This window comes from Fopius arisanus, unplaced genomic scaffold, assembly GCF_000806365.1.
Source record: "Fopius arisanus strain USDA-PBARC FA_bdor unplaced genomic scaffold, ASM80636v1 scaffold00150, whole genome shotgun sequence".
Taxonomy (NCBI): Eukaryota; Metazoa; Arthropoda; class Insecta; order Hymenoptera; family Braconidae; genus Fopius; species Fopius arisanus.
This window is the reverse complement of record NW_011887889.1, coordinates 115,866-137,563: the sequence shown is the minus strand read 5'-3', so window position 1 is coordinate 137,563 and position 21,698 is coordinate 115,866. Positions and strand designations below refer to the sequence as shown.

Below are 21,698 nucleotides of genomic sequence, written 5' to 3'. Positions count from 1 at the left end.
TACCTAAATAACCTAAAAAATTAATTACCTAAATAACCTAATATTTGTGCATTACTCTTTAACAATTGGAATCGATTGTTAATAATTTAATGATTTGAATATAACAACCAAATTAAAAATTTTAGTTCAGTTAAAATTAATTTCCTAAATAACGTAATATTTGTGCATTAGTCTTTAACAATTGCAATCAATTATTAATAATTTAATCATTTGAATATTATAACCAAATTAAAAATTTTAGTTCAGTCGAAATTAAATACCTAAATAACCTAATATTTGTGAATTACTCTTTAACAATTGGAATCGATTGTTAATAATTTAATGATTTGAATATAGCAACCAAATTAAAAATTTTAGTTCAGTTAAAATTAATTACCTAAATAACCTAATATTTCTGAATTACTCTTTGACAATTGGAATCGATTGTTAATAATTTAATGATTTGAATATAACAACCAAATTAAAAATTTTAGTTAAGTCAAAATTAATTTCCTCAATAACCCAATATTTGTGAATTACTTTTTAACAATTGGAATCGATTGTTAATAATTTAATGATTTGAATATAACAACCAAATTTAGAATTCTAGTTCAGTTAAAATTAATTACCTAAATAACCTAATATTTGCGAATTACTCTTTGACAATTGGAATCGATTGTTAATAATTTAATGATTTGAATATAACAATCAAATTAAAAATTTTAGTTCAGTTAAAATTAATTACCTAAATAACGTAATATTTGTGAATTACTCTTTAACAATTGGAATCCATTGTTAATATGTTAATCATTTGAATGTTATAACCAAATTAAAAATTTTAGTTCAGTCGAAATTAAATACCTAAATAGGACTTCCGTTTCCGGTTTGCGAGAGGGTAGACGTAGAGCCGCGGAATCTGGGAATTTTTTCTGAGTGTTGCAGGGGTAAGGTGGGTGTTATTCAGGGAGGTGACTAGTAAAGGGCGAAGAAGGGTGGAAGAAGATAAGGAAGGGTAAGTGAAAGGGGTGGAAGTGAGGAAAGGGTGAAAGGAAAGGTATAACGGCGGTGTGTATGGCAGAGTGAGGTTAGGGTGACGAAGGTAGGTGAAACGGGAAAGGATAGGAGGGTTTGGGGTCGGAAGGTGCAGAGATAAACAGCACATAAGTGGTAAATAGGTAAGCTTCAGTAAAACAAGGGATAAAAAGAGAGGCGTGGGCAGAAGTAAGGGAAATAGGGCGGGAAAGGAGTAAAATGGGCGAATAGGGGAAGGCAGAGGGAAAGGAGGGAGGGAGGCAGGTAAGGAAGAAAGCAGGATAGTTGACAAAAGAGGAGTGATGGCATAGAAGGAAGCGGATGATAAGATAGAGGATTGCGAAAGGAGAAATATGTACTGGGATAGCGTGGTATGCAAAGCCGGCGCGGAAAGCAAGAGTGAGGCAGAAAAGGAAGAATCGGAGACGGTGACAGAGGTAAGAGGACTGGCAGCGGATGTGTTGGTGTATGAGTCGGTGACGAACACAGGAACGGACACGTCGGACGGCGAGGTGGAGCCGGTGAACGGGATAAAGGAGGATAACCAGATAGGAAAGAAAAGGAGAGGCAGACTAACGTGGCCCGAGAAGTTACTGAGAGAGAAATTGGAGAGGGAAAGACAAGGATTCCGGGGAAATACGGTGAAGGACTATTGGAAGAAAGATAGAACAAGCGGTTCAGGCTCGGAGGGTGAAAAGAGGAATCGTGAAAAGGTGGAAGGAGATAAGATGGAAGAGGAAATCAAGAAAAGGAAAGAAGATATGGAGAGTGAGGAGGGGAAAAAAATGGTAGGCGCAGTCGACCGTATGCTGGAAAGATTCAAAAAGGACATGCTAGAGGCTCTGGAGAAGGCGGTATCCGCGGTCAAGAAAGAGGGGAAACTGACCAGAGAGGAGTTGAACAAGTCAGATGAGAAATGGTTGCTGCGAGAGAAGGTATGGGCGGAGGAGAAAAAGCAGCTTTGGGAAAAAATAGAACGGATGGAGACGGATAAGAAGGGGAAGGAGGCGAAAGAACGGGAGAGGGAACGAGGATCGAAAGGACGAGGATCAAAAGAGGAGGATCTTTGAGAATAGGGCCAAACTAAAAGGTAGGAAAGAAATACTGGAAAGAGATATGACTTGGAGAGAAAGAAAAATACAATGGGAACTGGAGAAATTGGCATCTGAGGAAAGGAGGCAAAACAAGGAAGTAAGAGTGGGCAGAGGAAGGATCTGGATTAATAGGAAATTATGAACCTGGGACGAGAAGCTCCAAGGAGTGAGAGATGAGGCGGGTAGGGGTAGGGTGGAAAGAAATGAGGAGCTGGCAAGGGAAGGAAGAGCAAGAGCGGAAGGACACCCGGCAATACAGAGGAAACACGAGGATCAGGGGGAATAGGAAAAAAGGCAAAGGGAATAGAAGAGGTAAACGCGCGGGAGGAGGAAGGAGAGGGGAGGAAGGTAGTTTTCTGGAACGTACACGGCCTGAAAAACAAGGACCCGGAGTTCTGGCGAAGCTTGCAGAACTGGGACGCGATGGTACTAATGGAGACGTAGCTAGACGAAAAAGGGTGGGAGAGGATAGGTAGAAGGGTACCGGACAACTACAGATGGAAAGTACAAACCGGGAGGAAAGAGAAAAAGAAAGGAAGGTGGATAGGCGGAATGGCAATGGGTATCAGGAAGGAACTTTGCAAAAATACATGGGGTAGGGTGGAGACAATAGAACAAGGCATGGAAGGGTGGTTGGAAAGGGAGTTGGTCCACAGAGGTAAATGGATAAGAATAATTGGAGTGTACGTAAACAACAACGCGGAGAAGAAGCTGGATAAAATGAGGATGATCATGGAGGACCAATCGGAGGAGATAATCTATATTGGGGGGGATTTGAATATGAAAACGGGAAGAAAAGGAGGGATAGGGGGGGAAGGGCCTCTAGGAACTCGAAAGATGTGAGGGAATGCTGTCGGAACGGCGCAGAATTAATTAAAATATTGGAGGAGACCGGGTGGGCGATTATGAACGGAAACTGCGCCGGGGATACAGAGGGAGAGTTCACGTGGGAGAAGGGAGGTAAGAGGTCGGTAATACACTACGTGATCACGGAGGAGAAGGGTAGGGAAGGTATCAGAAGTTTGGAGGTAGGAGATAGGTGTGACTCAAACTATTACCCACTGGTGCTGCAGTTGGCCGATGAGGGGAGGGGAGACCTGAGGAACAGAAAAAAAGGAACAAAAAACCGATCAGAGTGGGGAGATGGAAGAATGACAAAAAGGAATTACTGAGGAGGAAACTAGAGGAAACAGAGTGGGAAGGGGAAGGAAGTGCAAATGATATGATAGAGGAAATAAGAATAAGAGTAAAGGTAAAGGTAAAGGTAAAGGAAGGCTGAGGGGGCAAAAACGGAGAATGGTAGGATCAGAAGAGGAGGGAATAGCAAGAGAGGTAGTGGAAGAGGCGATAAAGAGGTTGAAGAAGGGGAGGGCAGCAGGAGAGGACGAGATAGAAAATGAAATATGGATGGAAGGAGGGGAGAAGATGAAATTACAGGCTTGGAAAATCTGCAACAGAGTGTGGAGAGGAGAGGGTTGGCCGGAAAGCTGGTCGGAAGGAATCCTGACGCCAATCAGAAAAAAGGGAGATGGGAAGAAGGTAGAAGAGTATAGAGGGGTTACGCTGTTGAACACCCTGTACAAAGTATACGCAACAGTATTAACAATTAAATTAGAGGTGGCGGTGGAAGAAAAGGGCATAATCCCGCACAATCAGACAGGATTTAGGAAAGGAATGGGGACTACCGACAATATTTATGTGCTGAATTACCTGGTAAGCAAACAGCTGGAGAAGGAAGGAGGGAAGCTTGTGGCGCTGTTCGAAGACCTCAAGGCAGCGTTTGATTCGGTGAACAGTGGGGTGTTATGGGAGGTAATGAAGAAGAGAGGGATAGAGGAAGGATTGGTGGAGAGGGTGAAGGAGGTTTACGAGGTAACTACGTCTCCGAAAAGTTCTGGACAGCAAGAGGCGTGAGACAGGGATGTCCACTGAGCCCAATCCTGTTCAACATTCTGATCTCAGACTTGGAAGAATATATGAGAGGAAAATGGAAAGGAGGGGTAGGGCTGGGAAATTCGAAAATCTTCTCGCTAGCGTACGCGGATGACATGGTGATCATGGCGGAAGACGAACCAGGTATGAAAATCATGATGGGGCAAATGGCGGAGTACATTAAATTAAAGGATTTGAGGATAAATGTGGAGAAGTCGAAGATCATGGTGTTCAGGAAAAGGGCTAAAAAAGAAGGGGAAAGGGTTTTATGGAGAATGGCGGGTAAGGTCGTGGAGGAAGTGAAAGAGTTTTGCTATCTGGGATACTGGTTCAAGACCACGGGAGGTCAAGCGAGTAACATAAGGGAGAGGCTGGGGAAAGCAGGAAAGGTGATGGGCCCGGTGTGGAGTATAGGGAAAAGAAGATTCAAAAAAGACTGGAAGAAAAGAATATGGATGTTTAATACACTGGTGTGGTCGGTACTGAGTTATGGGGCGGAGATATGGGGCTGGGAAGAATGGGACGGAATAGAGAGGATGCACGAAAGATATCTTGAATGGGTAATGGGATTAAGTAGGAGCACACCAGGGTAGCTGGTAAGAGAGGAGTTAAAAAGGCATAAAATGACCGGGAGAGCGACTAAAAGGGCGTGGAAATATGAAGAGAAGCTAAGGAGGAGTAGGGGCAGTGAGTTTGCGAGGAAGTGTTTAACAGAAATAGAAGGGAGGAAGGAGGCAGCCCAAGTCTCAAAGTGGGAGGAAGGCAGGAGAAAGTTTAGAGTAACCCGGGGTCTGTCCAAAAGAGGTGAAGAGAGGGCAGGGGAGAGAGAAGAAATGGAAAACTTTGAGGAAGTATTACAGCTAGAAAGGGCAAACCAGGAGATAGAAAGATGGGAGAAATATAGGAGCTCAGAGCTGAACAGGTGGTACGAGGGAGTAGCGGTGGCAGGGATTCCAAGTTACCTGAAAAAGCGCTGGGGGGAGGAGAGGTGGAATAGGGTAGCGAGGTTCAGACTGGGAGGGGGGATGAAGGGTGAAATAAGTTACGTCCATAAAGTTAGCAGGACAAGGTCAAAATATGTGTTTTTTTTTTGGGTCAAAATTATGTGCTTTTTATGTGTTTTTCGGTGCTAAAATAAAAAAAATCGTGCTATATCCCTTTCGAAGTTATGGGTAGGGGTGGGAAATAGGGGTTGCATTTGGAAATCGTTACGTCAAAAATATGTGCTTTATACGTGCTACGATATGACAAGGGGCGGAAAGGGTGGGGGAGACTGATAGGCAAGAAATTGCCCCTCTCGGGGAAAATTGAATTTAGGGGTTGAAAAACTGAATTAGGGAGTAATTGGTGCATAGAACGGGGCACAATTATGTGTCTTTAACGTGCTTTAAGAAAATACGGAGGAAAAGGCCGGGTAAAACCCTTCGAGGAAAAAATGACTGATCTAGGGGAAAATTGCAATTCGGGGTGAGTAAAATGGAATGAGCGATTACAGCAAGAAAGGATAAGCAAAAATTATGTGTGTTGTACGTGCTACAACATAATTGGAGTTAGAAACGTCGTAGCCACAGGTATAGTGGTGATTGTTACCGACTTTACAGCGGTCGTCATCTTTTCCTCTGCGACCATCATGGTATCCCAAAAAATATGTGTTTTCGAAATCAGTAACCAGGGAAATTCGTGCTCAAAGTCCGAGGGGTATTCAACCCTCAGGTTGACTTGATAAGCATGATGAGGTTGATTATGATAGTCATAATGGTCTACGACAGTATGTGTTATGCAAAACACGAGCTCAATTAATTTGTGCCCGATTTTTAAGCATGGTACAAGGATCAGGTATACTGATGAACATCAGCCAACCCTTGATGGTCGCCATCTTTTTTTTTTACTCATCATGGTATTCCAAAAAATATGTCTTTCTCAAGGTCACGCACCAAGGACTTTCGTGCTCAATGTCCGAGGAGCGTTCAACCCTCAGGTTGAGTTGATGAGTATGATGACGTTGATCATGGTAGTCGTCCTGTTCCACAACAATATGTGTTATACAAAACACAAGGTCAATCAATTCGTGCCTGATATTTTGAGCAGAGTAGAAGGATCAAGTGTGTCAATGACTGTTGACAATCTATCAGCGGTCGCCATCTTTTCTTTTTACTAACCGTGGTATTCCAAAAAATATGTGTTCTCAAGGTCACGCACCAAGGACATTCGTGCTCAATGTCCAAAGAGCGTTCAACCCTCAGGTTGACTTGATGAGCCTGATGAGGTTAATCACTTTAGTCATACTGTTCCACAACATTATGTGTTATACAAAGCACAAGGTAAATTAATTCGTGCCCGGTATTTTGAGCAGAGCAGAAGGATCAAGTATATCAATGACTGATAACAACCTATCAGTGGTCGCCATCTTGTTTTTTTTAAACATCACATATCACAAACAATAAGTGTTCTCAAAATCAATCGCCAGGGACATTCGTGCTCAAAGTTTGAGGAGCATTCAACGCTCAGGTTGACTTTATGAGCCTGATGAGGTTGACCATGTTAGTCATAATGGTCCACGACATTATGTGTTATGCAAAACAAAAGCTCAATTAATTCTTGCCCGAGTTTTGAGCAGAGTACAAAGATCAGGTGTGCCCGTGACTGTCAGCATGCAATCTTGTCATTGTATTTTGACAATACAATAAAATGGACCGGTCATTGAACGCGGACATAGCCTAGATAATCTAGTAATCTTGCCCCAATCTGTCTCATTTTGCGAGATCATCGGTCGTACACTCTTAAACCCCCATGAAATTAGCAAGCCACCTTGCATCATTCAGGGGGTTTCACTAGCGGTTAATAATGGGCTAATCATGTGCTTTTCTTATTCTGATACGAAAATCCCATAGTTCAATTGGGGAAGGGGCATTTATGAATTATGCTTTCTGTATTGTGGAAAAAAGTTCACCACTCCTATATATTTTGCAGACCCAATTGATACCGAAAAAGGAGCAGTGCGCAAACCAGAACTGTCATTTTTTTTAATTCAGCAAATAATTGCATTTTAGCAAGTGCAATGAAAATCAACAATGGTCGGGACTTCTATAAGATCAGAAACGTGATAGTCTCTTTAAACTGTTTGTTGGAACGCTTATTGACACTTTTCATTCTTTTTCATCAAAATTTAGGATTTTGTCCTGATAAATAATAACAAAACGAATTTTCCACTCGAAAAAAGAGTCCCTTCAATTATTGTACCTTGCTATCATTTTATATTTTCTGTTTTAAAATATTCATCCGATGGGTTATTCAGAATTTATACTTTATTTGATGGTATTTTATAGTCGAGTTGTATTCGCCTCTGTCAACGAACTGTAGAATTGATTTCCTCCTCTGTAAGATATTAACATATTACTGAATTTAACACCGTGCTTCGTAGATTGCTGAATCGGAACTCTAATTTTTTATCAGGGTCATAAGACAATTGCATTTCATCGATTTATGTTTCACAACGATATGTGCTTTGCTATACTCGAATTAATTCTGGACCGTGTTTTGTTCTGGATATCAAGATCAAGTATTTTGATAACTCTTAGCAAGTTTCCAGAGGCAATCATCTTTTTTGGTTTCTGAATTGTTTAAATCAAATTGTATTTGTAGGCGAGTAAATTCCAAATATAAGATGGAAACTTTAATTTTTGAATTTTACCACACTCAGCCATCTGGTGGCCTGGCATTTTTAGTTTTACTTGTTTCTCAATCTGTCCAGAAACTTCCTGTTAATTTTTTTTTCTGCTTCAGAATTTATGATTTTCAATTTTTATTATTCAATTTGCTCGTTCAATTCATTAATCGCCATAATACCATCTCCACAACTCCTTTAACAATGGTTCTGTGTCAATCAAACAGAGCATCATTAGTAAATACTTTTTATTGAGGTTATTTTATTGCTTTTCAGTCTACAGAAATGTTTACAACATTCATTAGTGTGTTTTAGGCAGAGACAAATTTCCGCGCATTAAGAACTTAATCACAAAAATAGGCATGCAATCGCAACTAATAATTTGAAACGGTGCTTTATTTTCAAATGATATCTTTTTTAATGCAACATATGTAGAAAGAATCGTCCAGTCAAATTCCTGATCGTCTCCGCGCTCTCGGCGAATCCTCAATGTAGAAAATCGTCTACCCTAGATATAAGCCCCAGGTAGTTGGCTCCACATGATGAGAAATTAATTTTTTTTTATTCAGATCATTTGATGCTCTATTCTAGCACTTCATCAAATCAAATCGAAAGTGCATATTTATTTTGTGATTGATTGCAATCATTTATGGGAAAAAGTTGGCACTCCATTTTCGATTTATTTCATTGAAGCAGAAATTATTAAAGGTCAAAATAAGCGTCGTCAATAGATTCGAAGTTGTTTGTAGGTGATTTACAATTCAGAGTCATCATTCCATGAACTATTTATCGTGCGATATCAATCGATGCCTCTAGAATTTGCGAACCCCACAAAAATTTTCCATAAAACAATCATATTCCCTATTCAGTAATTAATTCAGGCAAATAATGCATTAATATTGCATGAATTATTATCGATAGACTGATAACACTGAACTATATCACCTACAAACGATTTCAAATGTATTGACAATCGTTATTTCGATCTTCACACAAAAAAAATGAGGTGCAAACTTTTTCGTATAAATGTTTTTAATTATCAAGAGTATGAATATTTACTATCAATTTAATTTAATCGAGTAAGATTGCTCTGTAATGCACCTTTAAATGACTTGCACAAAAAAGTCGATTCATTTTTAGTTATGCAAAATCAACTGCCTGGGATTCAAAATATCAAAATCTAGCGCGGAAATTAACTGCCATTATAAAAAATTGTTGTGATTGGCACCATTGCGATTGCCACCTCTCTCTTGAGATCCCCCGAATCGTTCATAGGTATTGTTACAATCTCCCATCGTCACATGATCTCCAGTTGTTTTTCTTTGTTTCAAGTACATATGAGGTTTTTACTTTTTCGACACGATGAACCGTAATAATTGTAGATGCTCACCAGAAATTCCCAACGAGCACGAACCCGGAGACGAACCTCCGCTCAAAAAAGGGAGAAAGCTCCTCATTTCGAAACAGGAGATGAATAAGATTTTTATCGAAAGAAAGGAGGAGATCCTTATTAAAGGAGCCAACGGATATAAAGCTGTGCAGAAGAGTGCACCAATCTGGCAGGAGATTGCTGACATCGTCACCGCGAGAATAAAGGATCTGAATGTGGATACTCCAGAAATCAAACCAAAAACCAGTTTGGCCATGTATTCACATGTAGCGTGCAATCGACACAACATCGTGGAAGATTTGCTGTCTAATGATTGCAATGATAGTAATTAACCAGAGGCTGATCCGGACGAGTCATCTAATCTCCTACAAAATTCGACTTTGGAGGTCTCCGAATCTGGAGATGATGGGACAATTCGAGTGATTGTTGAAGTACCAGCTGATGATTTTGAATCACTGATTGTTGAGCGTGAAAGAGTGGTCAGAAGGAAGGAGGGGCGTTCAGCAGTATATAAACGAAAATATCTTAAAGAAGGTTAGTTGATTTATTTGGAGACTTGATAATATTCATTTGAGAATTTGAAGGGGGTTTTCCCAGGTACATAATCAACGAGGCAGTCTGAGTTTGTACCAAATCATCATCGAAATTCATAAACTCTTTTTTGATTGACGAACCTCAGAAATTGATTCCCAGGGTTAATTCTACTGTTTCTTCATTATCTCGAGCCTCAATTAGTGCCTAGAAGACCTCAATCACGTCCTGACGAAATAGAGGGGACTCAAGTTGTTAAGAATTCAAAGTCGATAGCTTCAGGATATTAATCTTTGAGTGCTTTCAGTTCAGGGGAGGTCGAAGATTGTGAGGGCTGCTGAGGCAGAATGAGCGTCATTAACTTCAGTGTCGTTTCCCTCGAATCTTTTTGCTAGTCTGCTGGCATTTTTCTGCTTCTTCAAAATAATTCCAAACTTTCGAGACTTCTTGACAATTTTGCGAACTTTCTTGGAACTGCCTCGATGATTAAAAATATGCTCACATTTTTTTGGTGTCAAGGTTTTAAGAACTTTGTCTGAAAGGCACTCTGCACTCTGTGCAACTTTCTCATGAATTTATTCTAATCTGACAGCATTTTCCTGACATTTCAGTCATCATCCTACACCCTAGACGTGCTTTGATTACTCTCAAAGACCTAAATTGATATTCTAGAGAAAGTTGCCATTTTTTTAATATTTTTTCACAATTTTTCAATTATTTTGACCGATTGCTTTGATTTTTATAATCTTATTTAATTTTTTGACACAAATTCATCTCCATATTCTTTATCTACTTACAGAGGAAACCCAAGCGTTTTTAAGTACACTGATGAACAAGAATACTCGTGTTGAGTGTGAATATGATTTCAACACATTTAGCCTTGATGCTCACGCAGAGATCTATGGCCAAGTGAATGGTAGCTGTAGTTGTAAATCTGAGATTCAATGTTTTATTCGAAAAAGAGGAGCAATCGTTCAATTTGAATGCATCATCACGAGAGGAAGAGGTGGATTGAGATGCGGAATGCGGTTCACACGAGCAATTCAGCAGCCAATTGGGAGAAAAAGAAAATGGGATAAGTCAGAGAAAAATGATGGAGATATAATTTCAGGAGACTGCGAGGAAGTGCGAAACCAGAATCAAAGGCCTTGGACCTCAGATACACTCCATGATGATCCCATTTATGCCCTACAGCTCCTCAAAAGGTTCAAAATGCACGGAGAACTGACAATTATCCAACCAGAGCCCTTCACCATTTGCTATTCCACTCTGCACCAAATTTCTATATATCGATCACTGCAAGCAAAAGGTCATCTACGCCTCATTATTAACGGAGAACCAACATTAATACAATCGGTTCAAGGTCCCGTAAAACACTCAGACCCAGTGATATTTTATCATGTTGTTGCTGCTGATCTAGGAGGGATAAGTCTGACCCAAATGCTGTCAGAAAGTGCCGAGACGTCTCGCATCGCTAATTGGTTAAATCGGTGGGTAGAGGATAACGGGCTCAGGATTCCAGATGAAATTGTAACCGATGGGAAAAGTTCTATTACAGCAGCATGCATTCGCATTTTCTCAGGACACCGGAATGTAACTGAATATTTAAATTCTTTTTTTCACTCTCCTCATCAAACATGCTGTGCTGTACGAATTGACGCCAATTTCATCATGCACCGATATACAGAGGTGTTCAAAATGTTGAACGATCAACGTTTAATCGAGTGCTACAAAGAGGCGATAGCAGCTTTGATGGCATGTCGAACACGAGAGGAAGCTGGAAATCTGATTAGGGCACTGTTCACTGTCTCACTGAGTCGTCATGAAGGTGCATCTCCAGATGGTACTCCTTCTGCTAGTGATTATGAGAAAACCTTCCTTCGAGGATTTCATAAGGATGCTACCTGCGACATTTTTCATATGGAAGAAAATAATTCTGTTGTCGACAATGGGGGAAATTGTGATAAGCTATTGATAAAGAGTGATAATGATTCTGAAAATGAATGGTATGCTTGGGGACACAAGATACTAACTGGTGTGAAAGAATCCATAGCGAATCAGCCAGGAAACCCATCAAAGAAGAGCCCTTACAGGCTGGAAATGCTCTCAAAATTACTTATGGAGGATGTGCAATGGCTGCCGGTCTGGAGTTGTATCGGTTCAGGTACATCAGGTTCTGTTCAAAATCTAGCAGTTATTACCCCAGCTCGACAAGAGGTGGAAAAATTGAAGAGAACTCTCAGCGAAGCAATATTTCCCATCAGAGCAGATATTTTCGTGGAAAAGCATAAGGAATATATTGATGGTCATATTAAGGATACCATCGGGTTGGATAAATCTGAGAGAACAATACATGAAGTCGAGGAAATTATTTCAATTGAACCGGACGTGAATAAATCAATAACCGATTTATGTGATGAAGAGCCTGCTGAGACGACTCAGAGTACAGGTGATGAATCGCTTGAGCTTGATGAGGATGAATCATCAACTTCTCCATGTGGGGAAGAAAAAAATGCCAAGATGAATCCGAATATAACTGAGGAGTCTCTAGAATCTGAATTGAACGAAATAATAACCTCTTCCTGTGCGGAGAATACTGTTGAGATGACTCAAAATATAATAGACAAGTCTATTGATCCAAATAATCATGAATTGATGACGAATGAGAGAGAGAGAATCTTGCTAATAACAAGAGCACCTGTATTCCTGAGATACCTGGAGATGCAGCATCACATGATTCTAACAACAATGATTCTGCTATGGTTAATTCAGATGGATCGAATCAGACATCAGCATCTTCTGTTGCATTTTCAAAATTTCTTCTCTCACGATCGAAGCTGATTTGCTGTTCACGTATTGAAGTGCCCCATGATACCAAAATATCTCCTTGTTTGGTAAAACTAGTTCTATCAAAGGTTCTGAAAAACTTGACATGATCAGAAATTATCGATAATTGCATGCTCTTTTTTTTAGAACTGTCATCGGTCTGTCCACGAAGTGGATAAATGTTCAATCTTCATAGCTGGTAAAAAAGAAGATCTCAGAGGACATTATTTGTGTTTTCAATGTTCTCAGCAAGGAAATATTAGTACATTAATCGATTCCCAAAGTCGCGAAAATTGGAGGAATAAAACGATTTCCCATGAGATCACGACGAAACAGAAATTGAGACAGTTGGAAGCAATTACTCCAGCGATACAAGCCAATAATAACCAAAAAGTCGAAATCATCTGGGCATGTCCTTTCGATGCTCTGTTTCAGCTTGTTTTATCAGCGGCAATTCATTCCGAAATATTTCTTAATAACGTCGTTCATGCCCATGCAAAAGATAATCTGTTCCTCGATTTATTAAAAGATACTGCAGAAACCCGAACTGTCACAAGCAGAACTCTGCAGAAACGTTTTCAGATCCTAAAAAACCATTTTCCAATGAAGAAACATGAATTATGCTCCAAAAAATATCAGTTGCAACTAGAATGTTCTACTATGATCAGGAATATGTATGAGAAATTGTTCGTTGGGATTCCCTGTTTTGAAGAGAAGATGACGTGTGAATTTGGTTGTTCTATAAATCGAGAAGAACACTATCTTTATTCATTATCACTCCAAACTTTTATGACAGAGGATCCCAAGGCGATTGAGGAAGAGATTTTAGTTCCAAAATCGTGTAAATTTGGATGCATTTCTGGCAGAACAGAAAGTACAATGTGTGTTGGAAAAGATTTTGTATGTTTTGAACTTTGGTCTGGATTTGGGGATGCAGACAAAGTCATGTTATCTGATATTCCCACTCGAATACAATTTGCAGCGATGACAGAAAGTTTTCAACTGGTTGGAATAATCCACTTCGATCCACCGAGTGAACGAGGGTGGCTATATGGAAAAGGGTCCTCTTCTAAACGCTCTCTTGGTCATTATGTGACTTTTTGTTTACAGCATAACGATTGGCATCGTTATGATGTCAAACGTGACTTGAAATCACCGAAAACTCGTGTTCATCCTACATTTGTCATGTACGTACGTGCTTGAGTATTTAAAGATTGAGATATACGCGTTGGAAATGAATGTCGATCACGTTACATTCTCTGGTCGTTTATTACTACATTACGATACACACGTTATGATTCAACTCGTAAAAAATGATAAAATCGCAATTAGTTAGTCTATTTTTCCAATGTTCAATGATTATAGTAGATGTTTTATACTATTTATTCATAAATGTGCCAAAAAGTTATTCGATTATATGATCATTTTTTTGTCAATTTCCAAACCCGAAAAATCCTCTAAGCTTCTCATTCACAGTTACTTCACTTCTTAGAAGAGAATGAAGATGTAATGTTGTCAATGTTCTTGACTAAGTTTGATTGACTAAAATATCAATCGTATTTCAAGCGAGTCTTCCCAAGTTTATAAGAAACACTATCGTCGGATGGCTTTCAGCTAAGTGTTCATATTCATGTATAATTCACCCAAGCATAGTTAGTGTGAAAGCTAATCAGTGATGAGACACCGTAGTGATTTATTTACTTTATTGGTATAAAGAGGAAGGTAAGACATGTAGTTAAATTTTCTGTCGTGAAATTGAGAAACATGAGACGGTAAGAAAAGATGCGATGAACAGGAAGGTATACATGGAAAATAGAATACAAGTAAATACGATAAGCTCTATTCAGAGTGGAAAACTGTCCATTCATAATCCATTATTTCTCATCTTTCCCCCCCTGTGAGTATATGACAAGCACTGGAAGAACGGTCTTGTCTGCGCGACAAAGACGTGTCTTTTCACCGCCCTGTATCGTAAACCACGAGTTGTTTCGTAACACATGTGCAGAACATTTCCCATTGATGAATTTTATCAACCTTTGAGATCGTATAGCCACTGGCGAATCCTCCAGAGCCTCAGAATCTACGATGCCTCGAAGGAATAACTGTTTCTCCATATTCAACACGTTAACTTGCTTAGGAATTTGATGCAGTTTTATTTTCTGTTGTTGATTTGCTGAGCTAAGAATTGTTTGAATTAGAATGAGTGGAGCCTTTATGGCGATGGTGGAACTTGCGTCTCTTGAGCATGAATGTGGACACTTGATTGTCTGGACTTCTTCAATATCTTCTTGTAGTGGTAAAAAATCAGAGTTGAGTCGAATCAGTTTGTCGAGATATACTTTCAATACACAGGGTTGTAGCGTAATCGGTGAACATCCGCCATCACAAATGACTGTTCTCTCAAGAAGGGATAGAGACTCCATCAATTTTTCACAAATTTCACCTGCGTCAGATTCACAATTCATGACAACGCAATCAACCTCATGGTGTCCAAGTGTCTCATTAAATAAATGTGGCGCTAGGACATGATATCTTTTGACATAAGTAGTCTGACTAATTCGTTTTGATGTATAAACATAGTGAATCATTCTAAAAAGGGCATTGTGATTTCGGTGCTGCTCGAGGTATTGTATAAAATCAGGAAGATCGAAAGCCATAGTTAAAAGTGCGTGGAACAACGCATCAAAAATGTCTGTATTCGTTAAGTTAATACGTTTGCCTCTTACGCGAATGGCACGCAATGATGGATCATTCCCCTTTTTTAACACTGGAATTGTATCTAACGTTTTCTTCGGAGTAAAAAAATCAGGTGGATAAGTCTTCTTCAAATATGAGAAATTCCTCTTCCCTGATACAGTTTTCGAATCTCCTGTCTCTTGACCATCGCGGCAAAGTCGAGTGGTTGCTTTCTCTCTTTTACTATTGCAACCATTACAGAGACGTTTCTCCCCATATCCCTCTTCATCACCAATAGAAACAGAGCACGGTGGGATGATGTGAACAGGAAGATTACATTTCTAAAAAAAGAAAAAGGACAAGGTGCATCATATATAGAAGCTCTTGATTAAAAAATAACATTTCATCAATTTTACGACCGTTGGTCCTTATATTCGTAATAATTAATACTTTTATCACTATCGAAAATAAATTTTGGTTCTATTCATTTTCCTTAATAGATTATTTCAATACAATAAATAGATAGATGAATGACTTGGAGGTCGATATAGCGTAATTTTTTTTTCTAATCATTCAAAACCTCGGAACACTGCTATTTATAGTTCTTCGCATAAACGATGAGTGAGCATATAATTATACATGAGTAAATGAATAGAGAAATTCCCAAATAAATCTAGTCAATTCTATTAGATTCAATTCAAAATAAACATCTAGGGAGAAACAAATGAGGATACTATTTCAGTGTATAATTTGGTTGTAGCTGAAAATGTACCTCAATTTAATTAGTCAAAGAATTTATTGAATTCATACCTCGCATTTGTGCCCTCCAGTCGGCAAATGGCCTGCAGCACATATTAGACATTCTTCGACATTGAAATTTCCACGATTATCTGATGATACTGGCGAACTGTGATAAATTGGCTGCTCACCAGGAAGCCCTCCCTCATCGCCTGTCAGGTCAGAACCAATCTCTTCAGTCTGTTGTTCGTGACTTATTTCTGCGACTTCGAATTGCAGATCCCGATTTTCGCTTTCGTCTCGTCCTTTTATATGATTGTCCATCTTAGTGCCTACCAGGATAGATTGAGCATCCAAATAATGTTTATGGAGCGTGATGAACAAATCCGGTCTGGGAGATTTCATTTTAGCGAGGAGCCAGGTTTTAATTATATTAAAACTACTTTCCACGGCAGCACTTGAAGCTGGGACTCTTCCAAAACCGAACTCATCTCTGCATATGCAACTCCATAACGGCAGCCATTTAATATCACTGAGAAGTTTTTTGGAAAAATCTGGGCAGTAAAGCTCATTTGTTATCGTTCCAGCAACACACTCAATCTGTTCCAAAATTTTTCCATTGATTTCCAGAGCCCAATCTTTCCACAAACTAGGCTGAACTGCTTTTGATCGTGCATTTGGGGAGGTTGAAACCTCCGCATCAGTCTCTGTTCTATTAGATGGAAATGTTAAGTTCTCGAAATTATGGTGAGTGAAAATCTTCTCCATTTTCTCTTTTGCATGAGAACATAATGAGGGAAAACCCTCCACGGTCATTCCACATGTTGGACTCTGAGCAATAATCAGAAGATTCCGAAGAATAATCTCTGCATTTTCCTTGTTACGTGCCATAATTAATTTTGCAATACCTCCTTTGTAGTATTTTCCCAACGACTTATTAGAATTTTTTAACATTGCTACATAAGTTTTGAGAAAATGGGCAACGTCAAGCCTAATGTAACAGGCTGGAAGTCGATTGGTATCACTGATATCAAAAAGAGCATCGGCGTAACTATTAACAGTTTTGTACCCAGTGAAAGCCCGAATGCACCCAACAAGCAGTCCCAGGCCTTCATCTGTCACAACCTCTTTAGGGAACGGCAACTTTTGTGTACCCAACCACTCGGTCAACCATTCGTCAATGCTCGTAGCAGCCTGAGACTCAGTCAACATTTGGCCCAAGGCGATTTGCTGACCACTGGGAGTCTGTGTTACAGCAGAAAAAAGGTGAATTGGTCCTGTGTGATGAGTGTCAATTCTTCTAAATGTTCGAGTTATTCCCGATGTGGCATCGATCTTGAGAGAGAAATTACCTTTGTTGGCAATTCGACGATGAATCTTTTGCTGCAACTCAGTAGAATAATTAATATAAAATGGATCGCATCTTATGGTGAAAATTTCGTTTTTCATTTCTCTCGCCTTCAGAATTTGGAGCGCCTTGACAGGATCTAGGTGTAGACGATCAGCTGCTAGGGTCTGATGCTTGATCATTCTCAAGACTGGTGATGAAGGAAGTTGTGGAGGCTCTGAGTCACCGTCTTCCATGAGTTGATTGACCATTTGCATTCGGAGCACATGAGGAACAAGGTCTTTCAATCTTTCGCCAAATTCTTTTCGAATCTCTCCTCACACGGGGCGTTTGCCACAATCTAATTGTGAATCTCCTCCTTGGATCTCGAATCGAAAAGATGCCAGGTTGTTTTTTTCGCACATATAGCAGTTTAAAATTGCTCCACAGTTGCAAGTCCCCGTAAAATGTCCGGAAGTCACATCTTTATTAACGTCATGATTGCCGAACATGAACGCATGTCTGCTCCGACCATGCTCCCACATCAAATCCATCAATCTGCGTTGATATCTGTCTACGTGAAAACAAGTAACGGAAATTTCAGCACTAATTGTTCGAAATATGAGACATTGAATTATCTAACATTGAAAAAAAAAGAAAATACCTGGGAGACATTTCATTCGGTAACGTGTCGAAATATCGCCGGTCCTTCGATCCCTCAGATAAGTGGAACGCTCTGTTACAAGGGCTTTGAACTCCGAAAGAGGAATTGCGCCTGTGAATTCAATGGCATTTTTCACCTTTGAACGCTCTTGCACTACGGAACGTGATAATGAATCCTCGGATTCTTCTACTAGTAGTATTTTATCACTTCTCTTGTATTTCTCATAGCTGGGATTTAAGTGAACACGAATATCGTCTTGATTGCATGACACATATGTGTAAAGGGATTCTGCAGATTTATTTTGTCCCATTTTCTCCAATTTGAAGGCCATTTTTGTCCAAACATGTGGAATCGATCGAAATGTTCTGACCTGGCCTGTCTGATAATCAATTATTTCATCCTTGTATTCAGTCAACACAGCCCAAATTTTATCCACATCGTAGATTCGTTTCGGACCTCGACGGCGTTTCAGGGATATTTCGTTGTGGGTGTCCCACTCTTGCTGCTCCTCCATGGGTGTTCACTTAATGTCAGATCACTCGGCTGATTATTGACAGTGAAAAGAGAAAGTGAAATAAATTGTTATTCTCAGTTATAGAATAACAAATACAATAGAATGTCCATTCGATGGGCTGCTCAGAGCTTATGATAAATTGTAAGTGACTCTATAGTTGATTTTCGCCGAAATCTTTCACATAACCGCGCGAATAATTCCTCTGAATATGACTATATCTGACATGCGATTGACTCTGAAATGGTATTTTAATTGTGAGCAGCTAAAAACTGTAATTTTCCCTCAAATGGTTAATACAATTACATCACGGGCATAATCTGAGGCTTCACAGACGATCATTCCGCTGCTTGCCTTCGCCGTAACGAAAAACACTGCTCCAAACGTGGAATGTGAAATATAAGGCCCTCACTCACGTATAAAACTGACACGATAACTGCTATGTTAACAACTTTAACACCATATTGTAGAGGCGGATTATTTAGGACTGTTGTGCTTTCTCAAAACAATGACATATTCGTTTTTTTTGGTGCAATTTCTCTTGACAATTAATAATTTTGAGGTTAAAAACTTGATAATTAGTTTCTAACTGTTCGTGTCCAATGCGTTTGAGTATTTACAAATTTGTGGGGAAAATGTATGATTTAGCTAGAAGAACTCATCATTTTTCTGTAATCTCACCATTTTTTCATCTCATCACTTTTTAATAATTGAGCAAACAATTCTCGTAAATGTGGCGATATCTAAAATATCGTTAATTTTGACTGTATTTCAATTGTGGACCATCTAGAATAATAATTCTGTCCCCAATACATAATCAAATTTCATTATATTAGGCAATACTCACCAAACATGGATTATTTCTAAGATTACTGTAGACGTGAGCTATTGAGAACTCACCGTTTTCCAGGCGAAATGAGTAATTATGAAATTGACTGAATATTGGCGTATAATTTCATTAGCTATGGCGTACTCTTTCGGACGAATATTCAAAACTTGAGATAATTTCGGAGTCATTTTGCAATTGACTGACCAGTGGTAAGTGATACCCGAAGGATGGCGCTCTACGACGTAATCTACGTTCGTAGTGTTATTTCATTTATTGTGATGGTCTTACTTAGTCTCCTGAACAATGTATTATTACGAATTTCTGGACATAAGTTCGGAATATACAAATATTTGGCAAGAGAAACAGAAAGAGAATAAACGCAAATAACAAATGATACGTAAGAGCATATCCAGTTCAATTAAAAACAATGTTTTCATATTACTAATTTTCATTTGCAGCTTAGAAACTTCTATTGGATTTGTAATATATCCCACAATGCCATGTGACACTAAGAAAAAAAATTTTTCCAGGCACAACCGCAGCCGTGGAAAATGTCACCGAAGTACATTCACATATCAGATATCAGATTTTGTGGACGGGTGTACTGAACAGTTTCCTTCTTGAACATCCAGCTGACTGTCAGCGTGACAAGTCACAACTGTTTGAACACCAAGAACCTGCAAAAGTTCTCAAAACATTGGAGATTGAATTCGTACGGTGTGACTATTTCTAGAACATAGGGGAAAAACAATCATACCAGAAATGACAGATGCTCGCGTATCAGTTTATCAATTTCTGTTTTTTTTTTCAAAAAAACTGTTTTTTTGTCTAAATAAAATTGCTTTTTTTGGGAATTTTCCGCAAAAATTCGCAAATTCTGATTTTATTGCATTATTTTACATAGTAGGTTTTTAGAGGTTTTTACTGGTGCAACGGCTTCTGGGAAAATGATTCCATCAAGATGTTCATTCAACTGACTTTCTAATGGTTCGTCTGTAAAGTTCACGGGCTTCTTCATCGTGGAGTTGATTGATTTCTTCATCTGTATAGGTCTGCCCATAGCTGCAATTTGCCTTTTTGAAGGTCTATCCCGAGACGTTTTTCGAACTGTCATCAACAAAAAGAACATCATCTAAGTCAATTCTGGCACTGTCTTTTCTAAAGAACGAGCATTGTCTTCTTCACTATACTGCTAAAGAGAATTTGATTTTAATGGTTTAATCCGAGAATCATTGACGATTGATTAGTTTGCTGGATTCTGTCTTCGAAGGAAGTATGCTGTAGTTGTTTGTCCAGAGCCACTGGGCTTGCTAAAAATCCTTCTCGGGACTGGTAAAACCAGATTATCTTCTGTGAGTGCTCGTTGAGGTGTATTGTCTTTGTCAGATTCTGGAGTCTTCATCCTGTTGCGATTTGATACTTCTCTTGCTTTCACCATTAATATCTTCACCTCTTTTCCGCTGCGCCAAAATTCACCGATCGTCGAACAGCAATTTTCAAATCGTAGATCATACGAATTGAAGAAGAATTCAGCCACGTTACTCCCCTTGACATTCACAATCATCCTCTTATGTGATATTGTGGACTTTTCTCCGTTGAGTTACTTGGATGGATGGGCCGGCAGAGGGAAATGGCTCTCCACAAGGCCATCCAGATGTGCTTAGAGTGTTTGAACGATGATTCTCGAGCGTATAAGTTTTCGTTCATCGCCCTAAACTGGACGCGAATCCGCGCCGCACAGGTCCAACCGAGTGGTTTAACCATTTCGGCCACCGCTGTCAGTTGATTGGCGGAATACTTTATAGTGGGTGCTAAAAATTATAGCTTCATATCAGGCATACAACGCCGAGCCAATCCCAGGTTTTCACGCCTCAACTGAGTATAATACGAAGGTAACTCGGCTAGGGGTCTCTCTCCAGAGTCCACGCAAATTGATATCCCTAAGCAAATCATTTATGAAAATTCATCCCCGCGGATCGGATCTACATTAGCTGCACAGGGGAAAGGCAATAAAAAGAAAGGAAAGGAGCAGAGCAGGAGAAGCTTGGAAAATAATTCCAGTCAATAACCAAGAAATCTCAATTTAACTGAATTGAACACCCAATCTGCTGCATGTTTGATACACCTGTAAGACTTCATGTGGACACGTTTCCGTGACAGAATCCCAATTGGCTGCAATTTCAATACAGCAGTACAATTTGACGTAGACAAACTACTAGAGAGCCATATTCTCTATAAAAGAGAATGCATGAATAGCATCTGCGTCAAATCTCACTGCTGAATGGAAATTCCAGCAAATTGAAAATAAATGGTTGGCTGATGGTCATCAGAATACCTGATCCTTGTACCATGCTTAAAATTCGGGCACGAATTAATTGAGCTTTTGTTTTGCATAACACATAATGTCGTGGACCATTATGACTAACATGGTCAACCTCATCAGGCTCATAAAGTCAACCTGAGCGTTGAATGCTCCTCAAACTTTGAGCACGAATGTCCCTGGCG

At 39.5% G+C, this 21,698-nt stretch overlaps 2 protein-coding genes across 2 annotated transcripts in view; both read right to left on the bottom strand.

Moving 5' to 3' along the window:
* Positions 1-21,698, bottom strand: part of LOC105272231 (Hormone-receptor-like in 78) — a 112,592-nt gene that overhangs the window by 57,654 nt on the left and 33,240 nt on the right. The gene's annotated exons all lie outside the window — the stretch shown is intronic.
* On the bottom strand, positions 14,231-18,390 carry LOC105272230 (uncharacterized). Its single transcript, XM_011314249.1, has 3 exons — positions 17,854-18,390; positions 15,935-17,763; positions 14,231-15,465 (listed from the first exon to the last, which is right to left on the bottom strand). The coding sequence occupies exons 2-3, from the start codon at positions 17,465-17,467 to the stop codon at positions 14,323-14,325; spliced, it is 2,676 nt and encodes an 891-aa protein (XP_011312551.1). The 5' UTR covers positions 17,468-17,763; positions 17,854-18,390; the 3' UTR covers positions 14,231-14,322.